The sequence below is a fragment of the Agelaius phoeniceus genome, chromosome 5, assembly GCF_051311805.1.
Source record: "Agelaius phoeniceus isolate bAgePho1 chromosome 5, bAgePho1.hap1, whole genome shotgun sequence".
NCBI classification, from domain to species: Eukaryota; Metazoa; Chordata; class Aves; order Passeriformes; family Icteridae; genus Agelaius; species Agelaius phoeniceus.
Genome location: NC_135269.1, coordinates 51,367,855 through 51,394,066, shown reverse-complemented (window position 1 = coordinate 51,394,066; position 26,212 = coordinate 51,367,855). Strand labels below are relative to the sequence as shown.

At 39.3% G+C, this 26,212-nt stretch overlaps 1 protein-coding gene across 9 annotated transcripts in view; it reads left to right on the top strand.

The window, feature by feature from the left end:
* CADPS2 (calcium dependent secretion activator 2) overlaps positions 1 to 21,993 on the top strand; it is a 284,388-nt gene extending 262,395 nt beyond the window's left edge. For all 9 annotated transcript variants that reach the window (XM_077179002.1, XM_077179003.1, XM_077178999.1 and 6 more), the window contains 3 exons: positions 417 to 524; positions 17,211 to 17,315; positions 21,028 to 21,993. In XM_077179002.1, the coding sequence (XP_077035117.1) occupies positions 417 to 524; positions 17,211 to 17,315; positions 21,028 to 21,198 (384 nt within the window). In that variant the 3' untranslated portion in view covers positions 21,199 to 21,993. The remainder of the gene's footprint in view (positions 1 to 416; positions 525 to 17,210; positions 17,316 to 21,027) is intronic.
* The last annotated feature ends 4,219 nt before the right edge of the window (positions 21,994 to 26,212 follow it).

Below are 26,212 nucleotides of genomic sequence, written 5' to 3'. Positions count from 1 at the left end.
AGGAGCTGAATGCTTTTTTAAGTATTTTCTGAATGTGATAGCAGGATTTGGATCTCCACACTTGGGCTGGAGTGGCTATCTATGAAAGCCTCACTATCAAAAACAGGGGAAGATGTCCAAGTTTGGCACTGATGTTTCCAGAGCTAAGACTTGATTCAACTGCATATGGCAATGTAGATTTATAACTCAGAGCTTCCATAAATTACAACATGTAGAACTACCTTCATAGTGAAAGTTCATGAACATGAACATGTTAACTAACCAGAATTCACAGAAGGTATTGTTAATACAGTTTGTACATCTATGAACATTGTAACATTTGTTTTCATTATGCTTAACTTCTTTTAAGTCTCAGTTTTTGAGGGGTTTGTCCTTCTGTTCCCATTACTTTCTCCCTTCACTTTTTTTCTTCACAGAAACCAGGAATGGATCTGGCAGACACCTACATTATGTTTGTTCGGCAAAACCAGGATATCCTTCGAGAAAAGGTCAATGAGGAAATGTACATAGAGAAGTTATTTGATGTAAGTAACTAGCCTTGCAAAGTGTCCTTGTAACACCACTGCATCAGGAGGGATAAGCTGGACTTTGATGGTGCTCAGCAAGCTGTTTAGATATTCTTCTCTGTTGATAATTTTTTTTGCTCATATTTTCTGTGTGAAACTTAAGTGCTAGAGGACAAATACAATTGGTCAAATATTATTATTTGAAACAGTAACTTTTCCCACTGTGAGTAGTCCAATTATATTCCATCTTTTGATTTTAATTTGTTAATGGAGAGGATTGGATTGGTGTGGCTTGTGGATTCCATTGCAGACCAAATTTTGCTAAATTAAGAAAATTAGGAATTAATTACATATCCCTGCCTGCTGGTATATAGAAAGAGTACACAGATGCCAGGTACATCTGTGGGTTTGGCTGGGACTTCTGCGGAATGACTTTTAGAATTTTGTTTTATGGATTTCCAGTTTAAGACTTCTAATTTCTTGAAGTTGACATTTATAAACATTTACTGAATTTTCAAACTCATTTTCAAATTTCTAATCTGACTTCTGCAAGTTTAGAGTAATCCTCATCCTCAAGGTGCATGCAGTAATTTTCTTCAGCTTTGATAACTTCTGCAGCCTTCTTCCATTCATTCCTTTGCCCTGATTCCTCATCTTTTTGTTAGAAATGATCACATTTCAGTTCATTCAAGTTCTGACTACTAATTTATGTCTAGTATGTCCTTTTTTAAATTGGCTGAAGAGGAAGCTGTAGGCAGCTGAAATAGTACCTTCTGTATAAATTTAAAGCACTACACATGTAAAATATATGTAAAATAAAAGCTATTTAACTATAAGATGAGCTCAGTTTACATGACAATTATCTCAGTCACAATTACACAGGAATTTGAACAGGAAAAGAAGTCATCTCTAGCACTGTGAAATGGAATTTATTACAAAACTAATTCTGGAACATAATATAGACTTTGAAATGTATTTATTTGTGTCATCTCCTAAGTATTTTAGGAAGCTTTGCTGGCAGTTTAATTTAATTATGCAAGTTACAGCAAATGTTTTCATAACAGCAATTCACAGCCTTTACTGTGACACTACAGTTGTGGCAGTCACAGAAGGTCCCATAACATAGAGTCTCAGCCATGGTATGTCATGTCAGTGTTTGTTGTTTGTTAGGCTGGGTGGTCAAAATAAGACTTAACTCTCAGATTTTATATTTCCAGACATTCCCGGGCATCTTTACAAAACAAAAAAAAAAAAGTATCATCTGTTTTAATAAGCTAAGTGCTAATATGTGTGAAAAGAATGATTTTATAAAAGCTTTGATGCCCTGCAGGGGTAGAAAAATTATCATCCATCCAGCTGGCACCTTCATAAAGTACTAAAACCGTATTAGCAACTTCTGCTTCAGTTTGCTTTTGCAATGAATCTGCAAGCATATGTTTCATTTTCAAGTTTCTATTTTTTTGTTTTTCTTTGGGGTTATTTTTGCTTATGTTGTCATTTCCTGAATGTTAATAAAATTATCTGCCTAAGGCCAAATCTAACTCTCACTGGAGAGCCCACATTGACTTTTTTGATGTAGTGGGATGGGACTGATTTTCACTGTGTCAATGTGGGGCACTGGCCAAGGCCTGGGCACGGGTCTGGGAGCTGTCAGGGGATCCAGCACAGTTCCTGGCATGATTTTGGCTTAGCACTAGCACACGGACAGGGCTTCAGTAGGGCTGAGTTAACATGGGTTCAGGACCTCTTCTGAATTTCATTTCAGCAATTAAGCTTTTCAGCACTAGAAAACATCTCTTGTATGGACACAAGTTCTGATACAGCACTTGCCTTTGAGTTTGCAAATTCTTTTCTATCCCCTTTTACTCAGCAGTATACATTGTATGCTGCTGTGACCAATGCTTGTATCTGTAAGAAAAGAAAAAATATATACAAAATGTGTATTTTTTGTATCAGATACCTATTTGTGTCTTTATTTTTCTTTCTACATGCTGGTATCACATTTCTATGTAACATCACACTGGGAGATATTATTGATTGGACAGATGCAGCATTAAAAAAGCATTTACAAATATGGAAGTTCATAGCATGCAGAAATGTAAAACAAAGTCATCTCGCTCTGTTAATTCGCCTTTCCTGACACTAATTCAGGTTTAGAACCTTATAACTGAGCAAGATTTTGCAAATTATTTTTGAAGGTTTTTTTGGATTATTGTTATTATTATTATTTAGGGAAACCTAGGTACTCTTTTTATAAATTCAAATCTATCAAGTTATATTTCAATAGAAAGAATAAAATATATTCACTTTTTTATGTAAATGTACTTGAAGTCATTGGACTGGCTAGAGCTGTAGATCACAGTTGCTTTCCTCTTAAAACACATTGAATTAGTATCAGCTAAGTAATCATCAGCATATTGAAAGAGGAAAAGCACACTTTCCTGTGCTTCAGCCAGGGAAATACCTCATCCAGAATAACAAAAAACCTGACTTTTCTGTGTGCTAGAGGTCTTAGTTATAAATATAGAGAAGATCAGGCCTGAGACACTATTTTAACCCCACAAAAATGTATAATTGCAAACTATTTATGTCCAGATATCACTGACTTGATCCAGGGCTGCTATATGCTGCTAACAGCTATTAGGGTGACCGAGTGAACAGCTTGTCTGTCACACAAGTTATGTGCACAACAAAGATAATTTAAATTTAAGAATAATATTGATACAAGTACAAGTGCCTGACAGTGAGTCACAATATGTTAAAGCTAGGAGTTGTAACATTTTTAATCCAGCTAGGTAGTTTCAAACTGGAGAGAAGACAAAAAAATATGTGGTGTTTTATGGCAGTGTTTGGTAAGCCTATAAATGCAGTGCCCTGCTATACAAAATACGAACTTCAGCTTGGGATATGAACCCTTAAATATGAAAGAGGTTCAAATCTACGCTGACTTTGACTGGCCTGGTAGTTTTTTCAGCACCATTTTTAAACCATTTCAATCTTGTGCTTCAGTGTATCTGCTGATCATGCAGCAGAACCAATGTGGATTTTTTTTTTTCCTTCATTTCCACTGAAAATCTCAGCTCCTGGATACATTTCATTATGACCTCCTCCAGAAAGACTACAGACAGCAGGCACTGTAATATGTCCAGGTGCTCCTGGTAGCATTGGTCTCTCCCAGGTCGATGTGCTGCCTTCCTGTTCTCAAAACTAGTCACCAGGTTGGAAGTCACAAAGATTTTTCCCTTGGTCAGTTTATCAAAGACATGGGAATTTATGCCTCCCTTTGCAGGATGGGACATGGTCTTCTTCCTAAAATCAGCTGATAATTTTGCTTGTCAAATTCCTTCTGTCACAGGGATTCAGGACATTTATCTCCTTCTCTCATGCAGTAACAGCCTATAGTTGAGGGGGCAGGGGGGATGGAGAGTAGTGTTTATTTGTTTTTAACATCACAATTCTTAAAGAGCACTTGTAATGTTTATAATCTATTGCATATGATTAAGCTCTGCAGTAGCTCTGGGTTAATGTTTTAGAAACAGTATTTAACATTAGTTTTATTTTTTTGTAAATAATTTTTTAAATATTTGTTTTCAGAAAAGGCAGTAAATCAAGTTGGTGAATGGAGAAATTAAATATTTAGAATATAATTGTACAAAACTAGAATAAATAGAGAATATTACTAATTATTATTAACGCCTCTGTTATTTATAAAGACAATCCATTTCATGGATAATGTAAGAGCATCTGTGCAGCCTACCAAAAAACAGTGCTGTGTATCTGATCACAAAATTATCAGATATTAAAAATACCCAACTATGAAATTCCCATGGGATCTGGTTCTACCTTTTCAAAATCAATAGGCCTTTTACGGTTAACTTTAATAAATGCAGTGCTGTGTCCATAAACATGCCAGGTTATTTCCACTGCCTAGACTTAGATTCATGTTTCTACTAGAATTTTTAAGATGGGACTAATAAATCTTGAGGATTTTAATATATATCAGACTTGTAAATTAAAAACTACTTCCTTTAAAAAAAATAGGATTTTGTTGACAAACCTCTTGGAAAAGCATTTTTTAAATTTTGCATACAGCTCTCATAAAAGATTGATGCAATACTTACTTTCTGTAGTAATGTCTAGTTCCTAAGTGCCACCTGAGTAGATTCTCACTTTCTTGTACCTGTGATTTGCATGTGAAGTATGGATATTCAAAAAGAGTCATTCCAGACATTTTTGCTTCAGATTCCTTCTTGGAATCTGCCAAGATTTGCCATTGAGAGCATTATCTAACAGGTTATTTTGTGTCTGTTGTGGAAAACTGATTGTGTAAACAGATGTGTGATTACAGTTTTATTAAGTCTGTATGTGCAGTGAAATCTTTATGCAATTAGTGATTGCTGCTCTGAGAAATAAAAAATAGTTTCAGAGAACAGCTTTAATGAATCAATGTTCAGCCATTGATACAACTGAAAAGGCTTCCAATTTTTTTTAGGGCATAATTTCTGGGAAACCTCTTCCCAAGTGTACCATAAACACACAAAATAGTTGGAGTGCACATCCTGGAAAGGTGAGCAGTGGCAAAGTGGTGCCCATAGTTATCTTGTACTAGATGGCACCTGTGAGCAGATGTTGCCCATCTCCTCTGGGTGCTAAACTGGTGTGGTGGGATGCAGTATTCCTGCTGACTTTGCAGGGACTGCCCATGTGGGAGGACTTCCTGGAGGCTGTGTCCTCGTGCATGGTAGCAATTCAACAAGCTGTACAAGAGTTGTATATGGCAGGGAACTCATACAATTGTCTTTGGAGTACAGAAAGACTGAGCATCTTCATAACCCATTTAAAAGCTTAAGCACTTCATATTTACAATGTGGGTTTTGGCTTTTGTATTTCAAAAGTTCAGATGTAATGGGATATTCTTTTTCTGTTGAAAAACTGCTTGTATTTTGCCTGGAATGTTTATTAAATGCTAGTGGTGTTCCCATATTCCAACCATTATTTTCATTTTCCATTAGTAGCAGGGATGGAACAATTCAAGTTCAATGATGTACTTGAGATTATTTGAGGTCTTAATTATTCTTCAAAGGTTATTATGATATGTGCTCTGCTCACTGGCTAAATGGAGATATGAAGTACTCATCTGACTAATTTCTGTTTGCCATTCATTCTGTTTGCCAAGTGCTTTATTCAATTGCCTAATTTCTGTAGATTTTCTGACCTATTACAAAAAAAGTGTTTAAAAATGTGCAAATTGTGGTGTTACACAGCTAAGAGGAGCACTTAATTTAAATTGAGTTTTCAGTAGTAGCAACTCCTTGTTGTGCTGCTTATGTCTACCTCAAAAGCACTATTTTTGTAATATTTAGTAGTCAACAATGTTTTTCTAGAAAATTTCAATTGTGGATCTTTTTTCCTTATTCTCAAATTACTTCCTGTCACGCTAATTTTAATAAGTAATCTTCACTTTTGTTGTTATGTAATTATTTGCAAGTGTGTGATTTGACAAAAGGTCTACTTGGTTAAAGGCCACATTTGAATCAAAAGCTGTGTTTGTATTAACCTCTGCGAAACATGAGAGGACCGTGCCTAATTACTTAAAAAAATACTCAACAAAAATGGATTGTAGCTTGTTGATCTTCTTATTTCTTTGATAACTCAGAGTAATCTTCAAGAAATATGTGGGCTTCTTTCTCAGATTCTTGAAATTTGATCACAGTGCAAAATTGTCCTTTGGCGCAAACCCAGAAATACGCATCTTTGCATGATGCACCTGGACATATGTGGCAGGTCTGGTAGAATCAGCTAATTAACAACACAGGCTTAAACAGGCACCTCATCTGGCAGTGTAGTTAGTTGCCTGATGGTGCTCAGCAGGATTTGGTAGTGCTTTTTATTTTTCTATCCTAATGGTCTGCTGCCCACCTAATTTTGCCTTATTGTCAGCCACTACTTACCGCAGCTTGAGGCCCTCCCAGGAGGCTAAATTATTATCAAAGGATTAGGGAGATGTAGCCTTGCAGCTCTGACATTTCTGATTACTTGTCTATGCCAGAACAGTAATTAGCTGTGACTAATTAAGAAAAATGTTCCTGCCATAGAAAACCATTTAAAAGAACCGAGAAGTAGAAAAGCAATTGAAAAGCTGAGCGGTGCTCAGATTTGCCGATGCTCTTTAGATTTTCACCAAAGTCTTAACTCATCTTTAATTACGTCTCTTACTTTATAGGGGAAATAGAAAGCTCGTGATATGGAAACCACTCTGTAGTTGTCTCGTGATCTAACAGAATTTTTTGTCATTTTGAAACAGTTGTTTCTCTTTTGGTAAAAGAATTTTAAAGAAAACCGTAGGCAGTGTCACTGAAAAAGTAAGTTATATTGACATGCTCAAATATAGGAAACTCTTCTGCAAGATGGAAGCAACATCTTCCAAACTTACTGTTCAAAGTCTTTTTAAAGTTCACTAAATTATTCCTGATGTTTTCAAATAGACTCATCTCATTTCTCAAGGTAGCAAGCTCTATAAAAGAAAAAAAGTTCATTTGAAATCTGAAAAATGTAACCTTCCTCTGTTTTCATTTAGTGTAGAAGTTTTCTTTGATTTTTTTTTCTGGATTATGCTGACAAAAAAAGTGCCCACTCTTAGAGGGTGCTGATTCTGCTGCTATGACTGCAGCAAAGCTCAGTTCTGTTGAACTGAGTACAATCACAACATACTTAAAGTAAAGCATGTGCTTCAGATTTTCCTGCTTCAGGATCAGAATATTCAGCACTTTGTAAGCTGTTTTATACTGCAGCTGATAGTGTTTTCTCTAGAGAAACACAATGACATAATATGGCTGTATTTTACATGGCTTTGATATGATACACTTCAACATCTTCATTCTTTATGCCATTCTTAATTCCTGAATTTCCAATTTGTTGTGTACCACACAACCCAAAAAGATACAAAAATTATTTTCCCAAGACATTAAATATCCCATAGTCCAGTCTGCATTTAGTATTCATGGAATGGATGTCTGACACCTTTTTCACACCAATTCAATCTTATTAAAGTTTTCCAGCTGGGAAGTAAGAAACTATGAAATAGATATTTTGATATCTTGCTAAAAGTGCTCTCTGGGTATAAAAGGAAAATAGAAGATTATTTTTAGGGCACTAAAACTCATAGCCTGATATTCAGAATTCCTTGTACTGCACTACCCTCTAAGTTCCCTGACTTGTGTGAGAAGCTCACTTTTTTAGAAAGGAAATAAAGAACAATGTATAAATTGGTCCTAAAAAGCAATTTTAAATGGGTATTGCAAGTCACAACAGGAAAAATGAGGAGAAAAAAAAATCCTAAACTTAATATTTTAAAACGCATCTGATTTTTTTTTTCCCTGAGGGAAGTTTTTCAATCAAATAGAACCACAAAGGGTTTTTGCTTGTATGTTTGGGGAGGGTCTGTAATACTGGGAGCTTCCAGTACAGTTTTCTCATATGCATTTCTGGTATATACTATACATATATAAGTTATATGGGTTGACACATATAACTTATTAACTTAGTTATATGGATCTATCTATCACTCACAATATCCATTCATTAAAAACAATAACAATTCTTTCTAATAAAAGAGAGCTCCTTCCAACATCCAGGCCCAATTTAGTCCTTTAACCTTTTTATCCCACTTAGGCATAAAGTAGCAGCATCTCATTCCAGGCACTGCACTTTTTCTTCTTACCTAGATGGCTTGAAATGTGTCTAGCAACTTAATAGAATCAATTGAGCATGGACAACTATAAAAATATAAAATAGCACTGAAACTTCAGATGAGGCTGTCAGTAAGTGTTAACTGTGGTTGCAGCTTTCACATTCTACACAGTCAAGAGAAATCAATAAGGATTGTACCATTTGTATTGTCTTACCTAATGTTTGTTCACCATGAAGTGCCAGGCACAAGCACCATCTAGGGAATATTGATTTCTTGATGTACTGTAATTCACACACGTATAAACAGCAGGAGAACCTTGTGGCTTCTCAAACCGAACTTGCAGGTTTGATGTTTATACTTGTATTTCATTTGGGTCAAGCTTATTTGAAAAAGGAAAGTAAAACAAAACTCTTCATAAGTGTTCACAAATAGACACACAACCACATTGTTGATCACATTACAAGGAAAATAGTACCAGAAACCATAAGAATAATCTGGTTTTGCTATAACAAGTCAGGTATAACACAAAGAGGTTGCTATGTTACAAATCAGAATAGATGAGGATGCTGCAGAGTGCTCTGACACAGATTTGTCAGTGGAAAGAGCTTCTTCACCTCTTCAGTCATGGGAAACCAAAGCTTTAGTGGTGGTTTAAATGTGCAGAAGTGTTGAACTGTACAGAGATGATTTTCTTTAAATAATTTTCAGATGTTTTAAGGTATATTTTCTTAATTCACATCGCAGTGACTTTCTTTTGCATTATACTGCACCTGAAGAACGAGGAAAAAAGTAGAAAATATTACAGATAAAAATTGGCTCAAAAAACCACCCCAACACAGCTGTAAAATTTACATAGCTGAAAGAGTGTTCATGGGCAACAGGGTCTGGGATGGAAAGGAGCAAACCAGGCACCTGCCCAGTCCAACGAGATTTCATCTAAAGAGAAAGGGGAGAAGAGAAGAAGGAGGGAGGTAAGAGGCTGGACCTCTGCTCCCCATTAGGGCAGTGTAGTGCCCAGTTGCTGTGGTGAAGAGAGGAGTAGGTGCAGCAGTGTGCATCTCCCTGTCAGCTTCACAGCTACATCCAGCTCTGCCACGTGGCACTGCAATAACATAAAGAGTAAATGGAGGAGTCAAGATTGATGAGGTGGAAAGAAATGAGCTGCCTGTAAATATTCACTCAGAACAACTCAGGATGGTTTAAATACTGTAATAAAAAATATGTACTTGACCTCACTCCACAGGGAGAAAGGAGTCTTAAGTAGAATATTCTAGGACAAAATGTACTAAAGTGAATGTAAAAGCTACAGCACAGATTCTCGCCCAGTTTCAGCCTATCTCACTTTTGGTACTGAGATGAAGAATATTCTTACTTAAGGGAGAAGCTAACAGGAGGTCTCCTCTGGTTCCTTTGATAATATCTCACTCCAGGGAGTGAGAAGTCCCCAGGGAGTTCTGGATGAGTGGGCTAAAGGAGAGGTGGGTGTCTTGATTGCATACCTTACAGGCAGAGTGAACCCAGACCTTTAGCCTTACTGAGGGCGCCAAAGATGATACAAGGGCTGGAGCATCTCTCCTGTGAAGACAGGCTGGGAAAGCTGGGGTTGTTCAGCCTGGAGAAGAGAAGGCTCCAGGGAGACCTTAGAGCAGCCTTCCAATACAATAAGGAGGCTTATAGAAAGGAGGGAGAGAGACTTTTTATAGGGGTGTATAGTGGCACAACAAGGGACAGTGGTTTTAAACTGAGAGAGTGTAGGTTTAGATTAGGTGTTAGAAAGAAAGTACTTACTCAGAGGGTAGTGAGGCATTGGAACAAGTTGCTCAGAGAGGCTGGAGATATCCCATCCCTGAAAGTGTTGAAGGTCAGGTTGGATTGGGACCTTGAGCAGCTTGGTCTGCTGGATTGGCAGGAGGATTGGAACTAAATTATCTTTAATGTCCCTTCCAACTCAAACCATTCTATGATTGTATAATGTTAGGCATTCACTTAGGAAGACTGCTTAGCATTTGTACAGCGAAATACATTTGTAGGGCTTTTGAAACTAGAGCCTGATAGCAAGAGGCAAGTGTTTATTGAGTAACAACTTGGTCATTTTGCATTATGTTAATTTGTTTATTTTGAGGATCCAAGCTGGCTTTCATTTCAGGGTCACTCAAGTGATGTTCTCAGTTCTGTGCCTTGGAGGATGTTTGTGGATATACCCAAATTGCAACACAACACAGTGTAGCAAGACTGACAGTGTTTGCTCCACAGAGTTTAGCACCAGAATAACCTATGGAAGTTTTGTTCACAGATGCAGCGCGTATCCAGAGTGAAGCTGTTTATACTGTTAGTCTCTCACAGTCAGGCGCATCATGCTGGTACCTACTGTTTAAAATCAGAACAGTAACATTACATATGTCCAGATATGGAAGGAAGTTACGCGTGGCTAATTTTGCAAACTTACAGTTTTTCAGCTTATCTGCCATATCTGAAGAAGCCAGAAAAACAAAAAAGGTCACAAACATTATAAAGTAGCATATATTGTAAATTGCTGTTTAACAACTAATATGAAATACAGGCAAATATGAGTACTGTGTATTTTGCATTAAAAGTGTATATTTATTTGTGATTTGGCAGCAGTTCTATAGCAACTAGCCATCTTCTAATTAGAAGCCAAAAAACCAAAAAAATTACTTTCCTTCTAAAAGATAAGCTTTTCATACGTTAGATGTTCTTTGGTTTTTCAGAACTATATATCCTTTTTGATCAAGAATTTCAAAGATGCTTAATATGCTTTTGAATGAGCCATGCTTTTTCTTTTCTTCTCATGAATGATTTCTGAAAATTAATTTTGTTTCCTTTTATCATCAAAATATCTCATCCAACAACTGTTCACTTTTTTGTTGTCAAAAGTCTTTCTGAACAAGGTCTTTCCATCAAGGTTTGGGTCCCTTTTTCTGTTGAGCTCCTTTCCCCGATGGCTTTGGGAGTGGCAGTGGGAATCCTTCATTCAAATAGGCAGAAAAGAGACTGGCTAGAGACTAAAGTGTTTGTTCTTAAGAAAAACAAAATGCTTTCTGAGCTTCCTGGGAGGCTGGAGTAATGGCACAAAAAAAGGAGAGGCAAAAGAAAGCGAAAGGAAGCATCCCACTGGAAGAAAGAAAAGCTTTCTTCCTTGGTCAAGTAGTGTGCAAGAAGCAAGTTCTTAAATCTACTAGAATCAGATTAAAAAAACAAAAGCAAAAACAAAAAATGGGGATTGGAGGGTGGAAAGGGTATGAAAAAATTAAAGGGGGGAGGGGGTGCAAGTACCAAAACAGAGTTTGTAATTTCAAATCACTAAACTTAGGAAATCTTGTATCAGCAGTTTGAGTGTTGAAGCGGACAGTGGGGTCTGATTCCTTTCTCACCTCTCCTTTCCTGATACATATACCTATGGCTTAGGCTAACATTTTTGCACATTCCTAAGACAAAGTTCAAAACATGACTTAGCATTCCAGGCCCAGGGGAGGAAGCAAAACATGGAAGCTGGATGAAAGCCTGAGATGTTTCCGGGAAGGTTCCTGGATAAATGGTGCCAGGCATTTGGAGGGTAAGACAGTGGTGAGGTGAAAGAGGAATGTGTCAGAGGTTCAGGGAACATAGGAGCATTGCAGCAGAAGTGACACAGGAATGGGAAGACTTCTGGACAAGTCCTTGAATGAAAATTTAGGAAGGGACTTTAGCGAAACAGGGGATAGAGTTTTTGCACTTGATACAATATTGATTTAGTCTTTGGCATTTTCCAGATCAAGGGCTTTTAAATATCTGATTTTTTTTGCATAGGGAAAAGCTTTCATTTGTTTGTCCTTCCTGCTAATCCTGTAGTTCCAACAAGGCCAACTCCATGGATTTTCCACTCATACTTACTTTAATTTTAATTCCTTTCAGTTTATCTTAAATAGAAGTTCCTAGGGAGGAAAAAAAAAGATGCAAAAGGAATAAATATAAATGTGGTGGCATCATGATGACCCCCCATGACCTGGGGGGTACTTTCAGATTTACCAAGACTTCCCAGCTTTCAGAAGAGTGTATGAACTCATCATTGCTGAGATAAAAATCCTCATTTAAGCGGATGGTATCTGTCTAACTTGAAAAATATACCTAACTTGAAAATAAAGCTATAACTTCTAAACCTCTGAGTATTTTCAAAAACACTACAAATGACATTTGTGTCCCTCATTATCTTTAACATTCAACAAAGGCAATCAGTATGACTACTCATATTTTGCAAAAAGAGAAGCTAATTATGAAACTTAAATCAGGGCCTTTTTTTTTCAGCTTTTGCTGTTTGCATTTTTAAGAAATAATTAATTTCTTTTTTAAAATGTCCTAAAGTTCCATGCTCTACTTGTAGTGCTATCATAAACTTGAAGCAATATAATAACGTTGACCTTTAATAAAAACTAGGCATTTTAGCACTTAAATTTTAACATGCTCATGTTTTGTCTTATATTAGCTAATTATTATTTTCTGATTTTAGCTTCTGCTGCATTTAGTGTACAGTGTCTTTAGTGAGAAGTGTACTTACTGTTTCTGGTAGGGCAAGTAAAGCTGAAGGAAGTAGAAACATCCTGTTGTTGTCTGAGCTACTAAATTCCTGATCAATAGTGCGATAAAGGCTTCCCCAGGAACATAAAATGCAGTTCCTAGAAAAGCTGCCATACTCAGTGGAGAAAGCATTATGACAATGCCCATTTATCAGGAGCAGTCAAGGTATAGAAACTCAACGGGGTCTTGTGGCTTAGGCGTTAGGGATACCAGCCCTAGAAGGACTAAGCCATTGTGTATTGCTATGTATTGAGCCTCCTTCCAGGTGGCAAACAGCTGCACCTTTTTATAAATCTTCAAAAATAAATTTGAAGTGCTTGCTTTCAGCCAATAAGTGTTATATTTAATTGAACCATTCTGCGAATGCTATAGCTCAGGCACCCAGAAAGGTGGTGAATATTTATTATATTTGTTTTGTGTTTCCACCGGTCAGCAGAATAATGAAATTCCTTAACTACTTCTCTTTAACTTGCCTGAAGAAAGCACGGTATGTTGCTAAATCGCTTTTCACTGGCCCTGCCGAGAAACAACTTTAATCCTTGTTAGAAAATTGCAGAGTCTGGGCCTGACAAAGAGCTCATGCCTGGCGCATTGTGAGCGCTGGGAGCGGGGCGAGGGGAGCCCTTTACAGCTGCGTGCCTCCAGCCCGTCTGAGCTGGACTATTTAGGCCAGGAGGTTTGTCAATTCCTCCTGACAATGGAACGAGTTTTTCAGTGCCTGTAGCTGCGCCGAGCCCCGTTGGGGATCAATGCTGGCCATTCAAGCTGCACCCTCTTTCATTGCTTTGGTTTGTTAATTTAAGACTAAAGGTCTGCTGAGGGGGTTTAGGGTGTTTAAGAAAGCTGATGAACTGTTTAAAAAATCTGATGAACTGAGAGCGTTTATAGCCCTGGTGTGGCAACTATTGGCACTGAGGGAGCTGTGTCCTTGTTGACCCTCTTGTTATTAAAAATGCACAAGTGCTGCGCTTCTCAATATTTCAACACTCTTTCATTGTCAATACCACCTTCTGAGCCCTTCAGCTTGTTGCTTGCTCTAAAGATCTTCTTAGATTGGGTTTGAAAACTTCACCTTAAACACTAGATTAGACTGATGTTCTGTTTTCCGTGCTCCTGTTGATTTGTTGAACCTTCCCAGGGCTGGAAAGCAAGTAGCAGCTTGATGGGGAGACGGGCTGCTAATATGATTTACCAGTGTACAGTCATGCACAATAAGTGTGAATAAATACAAGGGTCTCACAGAGTCAACCCCAGCCTTTCCTTTTCTCTTATTTTTTACTTTGAAAGAGGTATCTCAGGAAAATGAAGTGAGTAATGCATGCCCTTACAGGAGCTGGATGGGCTGAGAATAAGGAGAGAGGAGGAAATAGCGAGGCAAACATTTTTGTTAAAGTGGTTGGCTGCTGTTATCTGCTGATTTGGAAAAAATGTATAATAAACACTTACTGCTTTACTCTTGCATAGACAACAGCAAAGAATGTGGCAGTAGTACCAAATGAGATCTGCAAGAGATGCATTGTCCTTTCACTGCTATTGTTACTAATGGGAAAGTTACTTTTTCTTAAAACTGGTTAAAAGCAATTGTTGTTGTTGTTGTTGTTGTTGTTGTTGCTGCAGTTTTAACTGGGTAATCTCAGGACAATTATCCAATCACTGAAGTTTTGGGGTTTGCAATAGGTTCCCATCAGTCTCAAGAGGTCCATCCCTGCCTCTCTAACATGCTCATGGTTGTCAAAATGTATGGCCTTGAATTCTCTGAGAGGAATTTGCAGTGCTGTGCTTTTTAACAGACTCAGAAAGAAGTTATAGGGAAATCTTTATTTTCTTGTTATGGAGGCCAGCAGATTTAAGTTTACGCAGCTTCAACCTATACTAAGTCTTCAAAACTAGTGGATACAAGACCAATCATTAACAAGAATCCTACCTACAAGTACCTCTGGGAGAACTCTACAAATATACTGGATGTGATTTTTATTAAAATACTGTTAAAAAAATAAAAATACTTTTTTTCCTAATAAAACAGCAGTCATTTTTTTTCTGAACAAGGGATGTTGACAGAAGAGCAAGTATTGTAGTATTATTTCACAATCACCAAATTAAACATTTGTACTGAAAGTTTAATGCATCAAAGCTAGTCAGGACAACATATTATATTGCTTTCATTCATAAAGTTGAGTAGTGAATTAGCTTTCTCCAATGTCTTAGCTTTGTTTTCAGTGCATGTAAGAATATCACAGGTATGTAGAGTCAAAGTTTTATTGCATCCATCTTAAATAAGTTTCCTGGTTGGGCTTTAAAACATTTTGCCAGAAAACTGGAACAGTCTATTGTCAGTAATCTGTCACTGTTCAGTGTTGTTGTATGGGAAAATCAGTCTCAGAATTTTCAATCCTGTCTGTAGGTTGCCTGTCTGAGCAAGTTTGAGCCGTTCTGCATTCTACTTGATACAAACAAAATACATAAGAGATTCATTACTGGAGAATATCAGTTTTCAAAAAGCTCCCCTACCAAAATAGATCTCTTTTTCAGGATTGTGTTTGCAATTAAAAATAGTAGGGTCTGAATGATAATATAATTTCTTGTCTTATCTTATTGCATTCGGGTAGAATGTTTCATGTAGGAATTTTTATGTTTATTTAAATCAGTAGAGTTCCCCAATTAATAAGCACAATTGCATTTAGTTTTCTAGACATCTGTATAGATACAACACCTGTCATATAATTTACCACTTAGCAACAAATCTGTCACATTAAAAATATTTTGCAGGTACTTACAAAGGAAACCAATACCAGCATGCATGTTAGGGATGAAATAATGTAAATAGGATAAGAATGTCATTTAGTGATCTAAAACCAGTATTTTATGGATATCTAATCAGTCTCACAATTTAGTGAATAAATCAAACTACTTTTATGAAATTTGTAGCTGTCTGCCTTTTCTGTGGTGCATTTTTTCCCGTCTGTAAAATAGTAAATTAATAGGAGAAACTCTAAAAAGTAAAAGTAATTTCTTTTCAGTGATTTATAATTAAAATAGAATTTAACACATACAAAAAATAAACAGAAGAACTATTATATAAATACCTAATTTCAAACTTCTCTTAAAACTGATAGTTATAATGTGATGAGACTGTTCCCTGTAAGGAAAAGGCATTTGTAGTTATTTACTGTATATATTCCGAGCTTTTTACAGGGAGCTACATTTTGATGGAAGAATTCTTTTTCTTTCTTTTGTTACATCCAGTAGCAAGTAATTTGTCTTGATTTTCAGTATATATTTTATTTTATTTTTTCGTGTGGAGGTGGATAATGAGACATGTTAGATACTTCCTTTGAATTACTCTCACAAAATATACCTTGCCTAACATGCTGCATTTTTAAATATGCATGATTTCCTCTCTTTGCATATCTCTGTATTTTGCAAAGACACAGGAAATTATATTAGAAAAGAATTTAAGCCTCTTTCCTGTGGGAAAAGAGACTAGAAACACAGCTATGACACAAACTCTTTTAATCTCTCACTGTTAAAATGAAAAAAAAAAATCCCTTCTTTTTTACAGTTTGACTAAATGACATCTGGTTGTGATTTTACAGTAGGGGAAAAAAATGCTACAACTATATTTAGTAAAATCTCTTCTAATCCAGTTAATGTGAAAGAACTATTACAGTAGCTATTTGGAACTGAGCATTTTTTTACAGTAACACAGACTCCAAGAGCAGAGGGCTTATTCTTAACCCATCCATTTGTGAAGTGTTGAGTGAAAACATACCCATGCCTAAGACATAAAAAGGAAATAAGGTAGGCTGTAATTATAATTAGTAATTAATGTAAATCAACACCTTAATATGGTTATTTTGAGAAGGGTGGAGTGGTGTTTTGATCATATTTAAAAACAGTTTCCAGGGATTCTTGATATTTTTTATTTAATGATAAAATAGTAATAAAATAAAGTAATAAAAAGTAATAAAGAAGTAATAAAGAAGTAATTAAAAAAAAAGAAAATTAAAAGTTTATTATTCTCTGGTACTGTTTTCTTGTCTGGATTGAAAAATCTAGTTATTGTAAATTCTCTCTCAAGATAGCCTACCTGCTTCTATCCTGACTGTTTCAGCTGTCAATTCTCTCCTGTAATTGTGTCTTTAATATCCATTCTCACTGACAGATAACAAAGTGCATAACGCTATTTTGCTTGAATATGTTGTAACTGAAAGATAAAATGGCAGGTGCTAATTCATGTAAAGAATGGTTTAGGTCAAGTTATTTGATTTCCTACTGACCCATGCAATTCTCATAACAGGAAATTATATCATTGTTGACTTCAAGTGCTGATCTGTGATCATTTCAAAGTGTTTCATTACCTCTCATTACCAAATCTGTTAAATGAATACTGCAGTGTTATTTGGTGGTGTTTGTTGTTGTTTTTTTTTTATCCTTCTTTTCAGCAATGGTATAGCAACTCCATGAAAGTCATAAGCATGTGGTTGGCTGACAGATTAGATGTTCAGCTTCACATCTACCAACTGAAGACTCTCATCAAGATAGTGAAGGTAAATAAAATATGTTTGCATTAGACTGCATAGTACAGAGAGAAAAGTAATAAAGTAAGAACATGGATGATCAACCCAAAACTTAAAAAATTTGTGGGTTTAGGTTGGGATTTTTTTCCCCCACAGTTGTAGCAAATTCCAGGAGTAAAATCACTTACTGAAACCCTTAATGTTAATTATATGTGCAAATGGATTTGTTATATATTCTAGATGGGGACAATTAAGATAGTTCCAAGGAATTTTGCAGCTAGCTGTACAGCATTGATGTATGATTATTCTTACTAAATTATTATTTGTCTTGTTACTGATTTTTTGTTGTACCTGAATAATTTTAATAGTGCTCTTTCTCCATTTTCCCCCTTCTCCTTAAAATAGGAACTATTTTGTTTTTTGTGCACATGTAATTACTGGGCTTAATTGAAAACAGTTTTCAATGTATTAAATAACATTTTCTAATCTTTCATACTCAGGGATAAGTATGAATAGAAATACCAATCCCTTCTCTTCAGTCCTCAGTCATTTACATTGGCCAACGTCAAAAGCTTCCAAGCAGAGTGTAACATGCCTTGCAATAGGCAATTATGGGTTAACCTACCATAAAAGAAAGTTTGCTCCTAACTCCCTTTCAGATCTTAGTTGATACCCTTAGGGAAGAGACAGAAAACCATTTCAGATTTTTTTCCTTTTAATTCTGTCTTGTTTAACTTTGGACATTCTTGTTATCTGCACAAATGTGGAATAAGAAACACCTGATGTCAGTGGCGACCTTGATTTCTTAAAAAAATTTTCTCATAAAGTTCATGCAAGACTATAAAGTCAGAAGCATTTTAATTCCTGGTCACCAGAATGGCAACTGCAGCTTTCAGGATTTACTAGCAAAAAGGAATAGAACTGAGCGAAATGCAAGAAAACAGTCATAATAATGATGGCTCCCTGGAACACCCAAGCTTAGCTTTGCTGGTTTTGACCTTAACTGATTTCTCTGGGAGCAGGATTTGGCTCTTAACTTGATTGTGGGCCCAAATGGCAAAAGCAGTTTGCTGTTCCTTGTTAAAATGAATGGCTCTTGGGAAAAGTATAAAGCTATTCTCAAATGAATCATAAAATGGTTTGGGTTGGAAGGGTCCTTAAATATTATCTAGTTCCAACCCCTCTGCCATGGGCAGGGACATCTCTCACTAGACCAGGCTGCTCAAAGCTCCACCCAGCCTGGCCTTGAAGACTTCCACAGATGGGGCATCTGCAACTTGTCTGGGCAACCTGTTCCAGTGCCTCACCAGCCTCACAGTAAAGACTTTTACAAATGTCTAATCTAAACATACTCTCAGTTTGAACCATTCCCTCTTGTTCTATCACTCCATGCCATTGTAAAAAGTCCCTTTCCAAGGTAGCTATCATCCTGTGAGAAGGAAGATAGGTGTTAGAGGTTCTAAAACCTGTGCCCCATGAGATCTGAGAATGGGCAGGCTAAATTGTACAAGAGAAATATCACCAGGCAGATTAAAGGAAACTCTTACAAAGCTGAATTTCAGGTGAATGAGCAGCACTGCCAACCTACCTTCCCTCTGCCACCTGGCACACTGATTTAGCCTTGTTCAAAAGGGGGAGGTTCCTGCTGGAGGTGGGAACACTGCTGCTGGCAGTGGCCTTTCTGTGCCATACATATACCTGGTTTGCTCTGCATGTAAATTCCAACTGTGTTATTCCATGGCACCTTCTGTGGATATTAAAGACTGAAGAAGATGATGTCAATCATATTGGTTCTGGAAAACAGAACATTTTGGTGGGTGAAGATAGAACTGGTAAAACAGGAACTCAGGAGATGGGAGTCTGCTGGGAAATACAAAACAATGGGTAAAGAAGAGTATCATAAGAAACTTTTCCTGCTGCAGCCCAGCTGCAGAGAGATGTGGGGAAGCACATTTCCTCCAAAATAGAGTGAATGAAGGCATTTTTGTGTTTGCTTTACGAAAAAAAAAAAATAAACAAATGAAACCAAGGGGAAAAAAAAGCATAAAAAACCCCATAGGAAGCTATATTACTCCTGTCACCTCTTAAAAATATAAAAAAAAAAGAAGAAAGAAAGAAAAAACACCAATAAAAACCCAAATAAGTAGGAGGTCATTTTTGAAGGACACAGGATGAGTAAGAGAAATATAATTCTTTCAGATTTGGATGCAACAAGAGTAGTGGCCTTATAAAGAAAGCCTAGAAGAAGAAACATTGTTCCCTTTATTCTCTTTAAAGGCTTATGATGGCATAAAGGTTTCATTAGATGTCTGAGACACGTGCAGAGGGATGTGACTAAAGAAGGGTCAAGGACCAAGAAAGTTAGGGAGAAATGAAAAATTAAGCTTGGAAGTGAACATTATTATCCTGCAAAACTATGTCAAGAGAAGAGCAATGTCTGAACCCCAGAGTGCGGGTCTGAGAATGGGAAGAATACAATGTAAAAGTGAAGGAAATTGCTGTAGGACCTGTTCACAGCATCAAAGCAAATTGAATGCACAGTGTTATAAAAAGGGAATGCAATGGTGACACTTGAAAAAGACCAGGCAGGGTACTCACAGGAGTGTGTGAGCAAAACATAAGCTGCATCCATTGACTCTGACGTTGACCTGTGAAAGTCAAATAAATCTGTCACAGGGATTCAAACAAGGTTTAAATAATCATCATAGGAGCAGAAAAAAAATTTCCCAACTGAAATGTTACCCATTTTAAGACTGGTCTTTTGCAGTTCTCTGAAGTTTTGAGTGAAATCTTTTCTTTCTCTAAGGGTTGTACGTGGTCTCCTCCTCAGGCAAAGGAATGGACCTGATAGCCCTTAATTATCTTCCATTTTCTTTTCCCCATATTCTCTTCCAAAACATTGAGAATTTGTAGTGACAGCATACCCAAAATAAGAAACTGCCTAGATCAGCTTGCCTTTTTTAAGGCTTTAAGAGTATCAAGAAAGATTATTTCAAATGTGTTACAATTTAAGAATTGTATAGTACATAGGTGATTTTTCCATGTGCTTACTTGAACAAAGCATTGATGAATAAAACAATTCCACTCCAATGGAAAAACAAAGAAGAAAGGATGAATACCAGGGAAACAAAATCTTCTGAAATTTAAAAAAAAAGAGTAGATGCGAATCAAGATGTAGAGACTTAGGATGTAAATTAACTAGGTAGTCACCTCAGAAATTCTGACACTGTATAGCATAGATCATAATCTGCATTCATTATTAGAGTATATATATTATAATGTAATATATAATCATTATTTTCCCACATTTGGCATATAAATGTATAGAGGAATACAAATAAAATTGCACTATGGGGAAGAAATTAGGCATTTACATTTTCTGTGAAATGACAGAACTGAACTACCTGTAGCCAGATTCACATTTCAATAGGTATTTAGAAAAATTCTCAGCTGGTGTCTTATTGAATAAATGAAAGAAATGGAAGTTACTGAGAAATCAGCAGTTATGGTATGCTGCAGCACAAAATACAATCTCTTAAAGGAATGACCATCAGATTAAAATCTCTAGAGTTGTAGAAATCTCAGAAACAAAACTAAGACCGCAAAATTGTTATCAAGGAGGGTCTTTAACCTGCAGGAGGAATAAACCTGTGCCCCTGGCATGCTAGAAATGGCCAGTGTTTAATGAAAGAGTACTGAGAGTTGCTGGAGTCCAATTGAGGATGTTTTACTTCTGCCACAGAAAACCTACCGAGACTTCAGGCTGCAAGGCGTGATGGAGGGGACGCTGAACAGCAAAACCTACGACACCGTGCACAGCCGGCTGACTGTGGAGGAGGCCACGGTCTCAGTCACGGATGCAGGAGGACTTCAGGGCATTACAATGAAAGACAGTGATGAGGAGGAGGGATGATTTTATTTCACAAAGCATTCAGAGCTGGGGGGTGATGGTCTGAGGGTGGGGTTTATCTTTGCCTTGGGGTTTTTTGGCAACTTGTCCTTGTAATTGCTTTTATAGTTTTGCCTTATGATATCGGTGCAGAAATGTAATTTGCTCCATTAAAAAAAGAAAGTAAGATTATCAGAGGAAAAGTGCCAAGGACTTTTTGAGACTAATGGTTGTAGCATATTTTTATGTATAGCTTTGCTTAGGGCTGCAAGAACACTGGCATGGAGTTTGAGTTCCACTTGTGATTACATTTCTTTCCCTTATGTTTGCTACTGTTCATTCTTGTATCTCCATCTGATATTGATGTCCTGTGCAGAAACAAGGTGTGTGTCTTACTTAAAACATAACTATACAGGAAATCATCCTTGGAATGTGTCAACGCCCTAGGTAAAAAAAAAAAAAAAAATGTATTTTCAGGATTACAATTTGTTCACCTTTTTTTGTGCTTAATTTTACATTATTATGTGATGTGCATTAAAAATTTTAATCTTGGTTCTTTGTATATTGAGGTTGGTATATAAGCAGAAGAACTTCAAGGACAGTCAAACACATACAAACTGCTTAGGAGTGTCGTGTCTATTCATTTTGCAAGTTTAAAGATATCTCATCCTGTTGGATGTCAGTAAGCTTGCCATCTATGTTTGTATTTCTGTGAAAATTTTCAGGCAATAAGAACACATTTTGTTGTGGCCATTTATGTATCTACCCAAGTTTGTATAGAATTCTACAATTAAAAACTGTTTTCAGTATTTCAAACAATTTGAACCATTGTATGATTCCTCATGAGAATGAGGGTTTTGAATTATTTCATTTACATAGTGATTTATAGCAAATAAGTTTCTTTTATAGAGCAGATATATATAGCAAACAAGTACCCAAGGACACAATGCCTTGATAAAGGAAAAAAGCAAACAAAAATCTCTCAGTAGCAGATGAACAGACAGGGCCCACTGCCTGCTTTTTAATGCCCTCAGGATGAACTAGAAAGAACTCAAATTTTCATCAGTCAAAACTCACAAAGCTTATAAAAACACAGCAGCCTTTTTTTGATGTTGTTTCTTTTGTGGGAGCGTGACTAATTCCTGAGTTTATGTACACAAAACCAGAAAGAACACAGATGACACCCAGAGAAGTAATAATAGGTTACCAAGGTCCTTGTTGAGCCATAGCATTATACCTGAGGGACTTTACTGAGGAACTGTTGGGGATTTACAAGGTTGATGTGAGGTTTCTGTGCAAGAACAGTCTGTAGGATTTCAGGGGTCTATTGCAAGCATGCAGGGCTCCAGGAACTGAGAATGAGAGCTGCAGGAAAAGTGGCTTTCAGCACACTTGGAAGCTCAGCCAAGCAGGGAAGGGAAAGTTACACTTCTCCTAGGTGTCTACAGAGAAAGCCTAAGTGGCAACTTCTTTCTGTGGCAAACCAGCCTAATCATCCCATGAGCTGAGGTGAATTCAGCTACAAGGAAGAACTGGGAGCTGGTAAGGTAGACCATTCTCATCAGCTTTTCATCATCATCTCTGCTGGGCTGAAGGAGGCACAGGGAGCCCAAGCATTATTTTTCCATATTGCCAAGCTGCTAGATGGCTGATTCAGGTTTTGATAGCAGTAAAATAATTGCATATTCCTTTCCTGTCATTTGTCTTAGTTGTGCTGGTGTGTGGAAGCTGAAGATGCTTGAAGGGCCTTGGTAAGGGATAACCTGCCTGGGCAGGAGCTGCAGCCTCAGCCCCAGCCTGGCTGGGGCAGACAGCAGGGTGCAGAGGAAGCCAGGCTGTCCAATGTAACACCCATCTCCTAAACCCAATGCAGCAGAGAGATCAATGTCAGGCACAGAGGGAGTTTTGTCCCTGCAAAAGTCTCCCTGCTTCCCCTCTCCCCATCCTGACATTTAGACCCTGCTGAGGTACCTGTGGAGAAGCCAGGTGTAAAGAGGTAAAGGCAGGTATCACTTCAGTGGTTCTGCTGTGCTTGCCAAGGCCTCCTACTGCAGAGTTGTGCCTGGTCTGTGCAGGGAAGAAGGCATTAGATTTTTGAAGTTCCAAGGTAACACAAGAGTAGGAAGCAAGTGCCTTTCACCAGAAGGCATTAGATTTTTGAAGTTCCAAGGTAACACAAGAGTAGGAAGCAATATCCAAATTGAACACTATCCTTAGCAAGCCACTAACAGAGTATAGAGCTGGAGTGGGACCTAGAAACACTAGGACAGAAGTGCCTGTCACCAGCACAACCCAGGAGGTAAGTGATGGGTCTGTCTCCTTCAACAGAGAGTGACCTAGCACTAGCCTCCCTGCCCAGCCCTGCTATCCAAAAGCCCTGGGGAAACAGTGACTTGCACTTACCTCCCCTTGGGGCTTTTCCTCTGTCCCACGCTGCCCCCATGCCAAGAAGGATTTCCTGATGAGGCAAACAACTCTCCCTATCAATTTGGATGATTACAGAGTAGGTTATATTAATTTCACCTGTGAGGTCCTCAAGAGACTGTAGGCCATCATGGTCCTGATGGGCCTCACCTAGGACCCCCAGCCACAGTCTCTGTCCAGGGACTCAATCTCTGCTCTGTTCAGGGCTGCTAGCCTCTGCCCCAGTGATGGAAGAGGAGTGCTGGATTCTCACCTCAGCTACAGCCCCACATGTGCTTGTTTATGGGCCCTGTTTGTCTAGAACCTGATCCAGAGATTGACTTCAGAGCTTTCTGACCATCACAAATATGTTAATGATCTGGTCTCTGAGTTGCCACCACCTCTTCCCCTGTGCTGCTCCCTGGCTGAGTGTGGTGGGACTGGCCCTGACTGGTAGGGCCTTGTCCAGGCAGCCAGGGGAGTCCCCCCCAGCTCCCTATGCCTTAGGGAGCAGTTAATCTTGTCTACATCCTGACATAATTAAAAAAAAAAAAAGGAAAAACCCACCTGAACAAGACAAGACTATAATTTTTTGTGGCTTGAAGTGAGCCCGAGTTACTCAAATTTCAAAAAGTATTATACCCAGACACCCCATATGTCAAGCACTTTGCTATGCAATTTCTTCTGCTTGCAGTACTTGCAAGATGCATTTGTCAGAAAGATAGAGATGAGTAAGGAAATGCTAAACAAACAAAAAACCCAAAACAAAGATGATGAGAATTAAAAAAAAAAATACACAGATTATGTAACCATGAAGCTTCAAGATGTTTGGGAAAGAAATTAACTCAGTCACGAAGTATAGGATTGTTAAAGACACAGCACATCAGACATCAATGAATGACAGGTACAGAAAAGACAGTGCTTCAGATGTCCTTTAATTCCTTCCAAATGCAAATATTTTTTTAGTATCTAGATTTGTGAACTCGTGAACCAACACGATGCTTGAGAGTATCAGTGAGTACAGCGTGACAGCTCCAGCGTTAGGCACCGTCGCCTCCAGCAGCCAGGGCAGTGCCCGGTGAGGGAGGGCGCAGGGTCCGTTTCTGCATCACAACTTCGGCTGTGTTTAAGCGAGGCTGTGTGCCCGTCCCGAGCGGGCAGCATCACCGCTCGCTGCGAGCCTAAGAGCGAGGCAGGCAGCGGCCCGCCCGCCGCCCTCTCCCGGGGCTCTGGGGCTCCGCGGGGACCTCCACTCTTCCTACGCGGGCGCGGAGTGCAGGGAGCCCTTCGGAAAGGGGCAGGAGCGGTCTCATTTAATTCATTTCCCCTGAGTCTTAGTGGTATAAACGGGGCTCTAGCAGCCGAATCAGAAGTCACGACCAGGTGCGCGCCGCCGCTGCGAGCGATGCTCGGGGCCGGGACCGGGAAGCGATGCTCGCCGCTCTCCCGCCGCCGGGCAAAGGGTGCTGGAGCCAAGAGCTCGCTGCCCTCGGCTGTCGCTTACCCCAGACAAGGAGGCGATAGGCAAGGCAGCGGCTGGGGGAGCACCGCGGCGGCAGGGCGACGTCGGGGCACTGAGCCTCCCACCTCCAGATGAGCACAGCCGCCGGCTCGGGCCGCGCCCTTTGAGCCCGCACCGGCGGGTCCGGCCGCCGAGACCGGCGCTCGTAGAGCGGCCCCTCCCTTTAAACCCGACCCGGAGCGGAGAGCAGCCCCCGGCGCAGGAACCGGCGCAGCTTTGGAGGAGCAGCCGGAGCGAGAGGGCGAGTGGCTCCCGGGCACCGCTGCTCATCCAGCGGAGCGGCCTCCCTCCCTCCTTGGCCCTGCGGACATAGCACCCACAACAACGCTTCGTGGGTTCCCGGGGGCTCTTGGGTCAGGTGCCGGGTGTTTCCAGGTTTTGGGAAACTCCTCCTGAGACCCACCAGACCCCCGGCGCAGAGGGCGGGCGGGACACCAGCGTCAACTTCGGCGTGGGCAGCAAGTGCGGCTCCACGAGGGACGTGGCGATAAGCGCGGGGGTTCGGGGAGCGAGTGTAAGGCTGTGAGACGGGTTCCTGCCCAGAGAATGCCCCTCAGGCACTTACCGAGGGGGGCTGAGTCAGATGTTTGACTGTCAGCATGGGAGCCGCACGGCAGCGGCGGGGCAGTCAGGGAGCGGGGCGGGGAGCGGGGCTGCCTCTCTGCGAAAGGGACGGAATCCGGGACGCCTCTGGGACCCGCAGAGACACCACGGCCGGCCTCCCTCCGGCACGGCCGGACTTCGCTTTGACAGAGACTGGGGGGAAAATGCTCCTAAACAAACAAAAAAATCAATCGCACACACACAAAAAGTTTGTTTTCGGCCTTAGCAGGTGTATTGTCGTGTCGCGCCCACCTCTTCCTCCTTCCCCCTCACTTCCGAGGGTGTCTCAGTTGTCCCCTGTGTCTGTTCCCGGGTAGGGGCGCCGAGCTCCGTCCGCTGCGACAGAGCACGACTGCTACTTTTGTTCTTATTTTCACGTTTCTCACTTGGCTTCTCCCCCTCTCTCAGCAGCGGCACATCGAAACGTGTCCCGCCATAAAGGAGCGGGGTTTTGTCCCGCTCCGTGACCGGCGGACACCTTCCTGTCGCCATGGCGAGCCCGGCGTATCC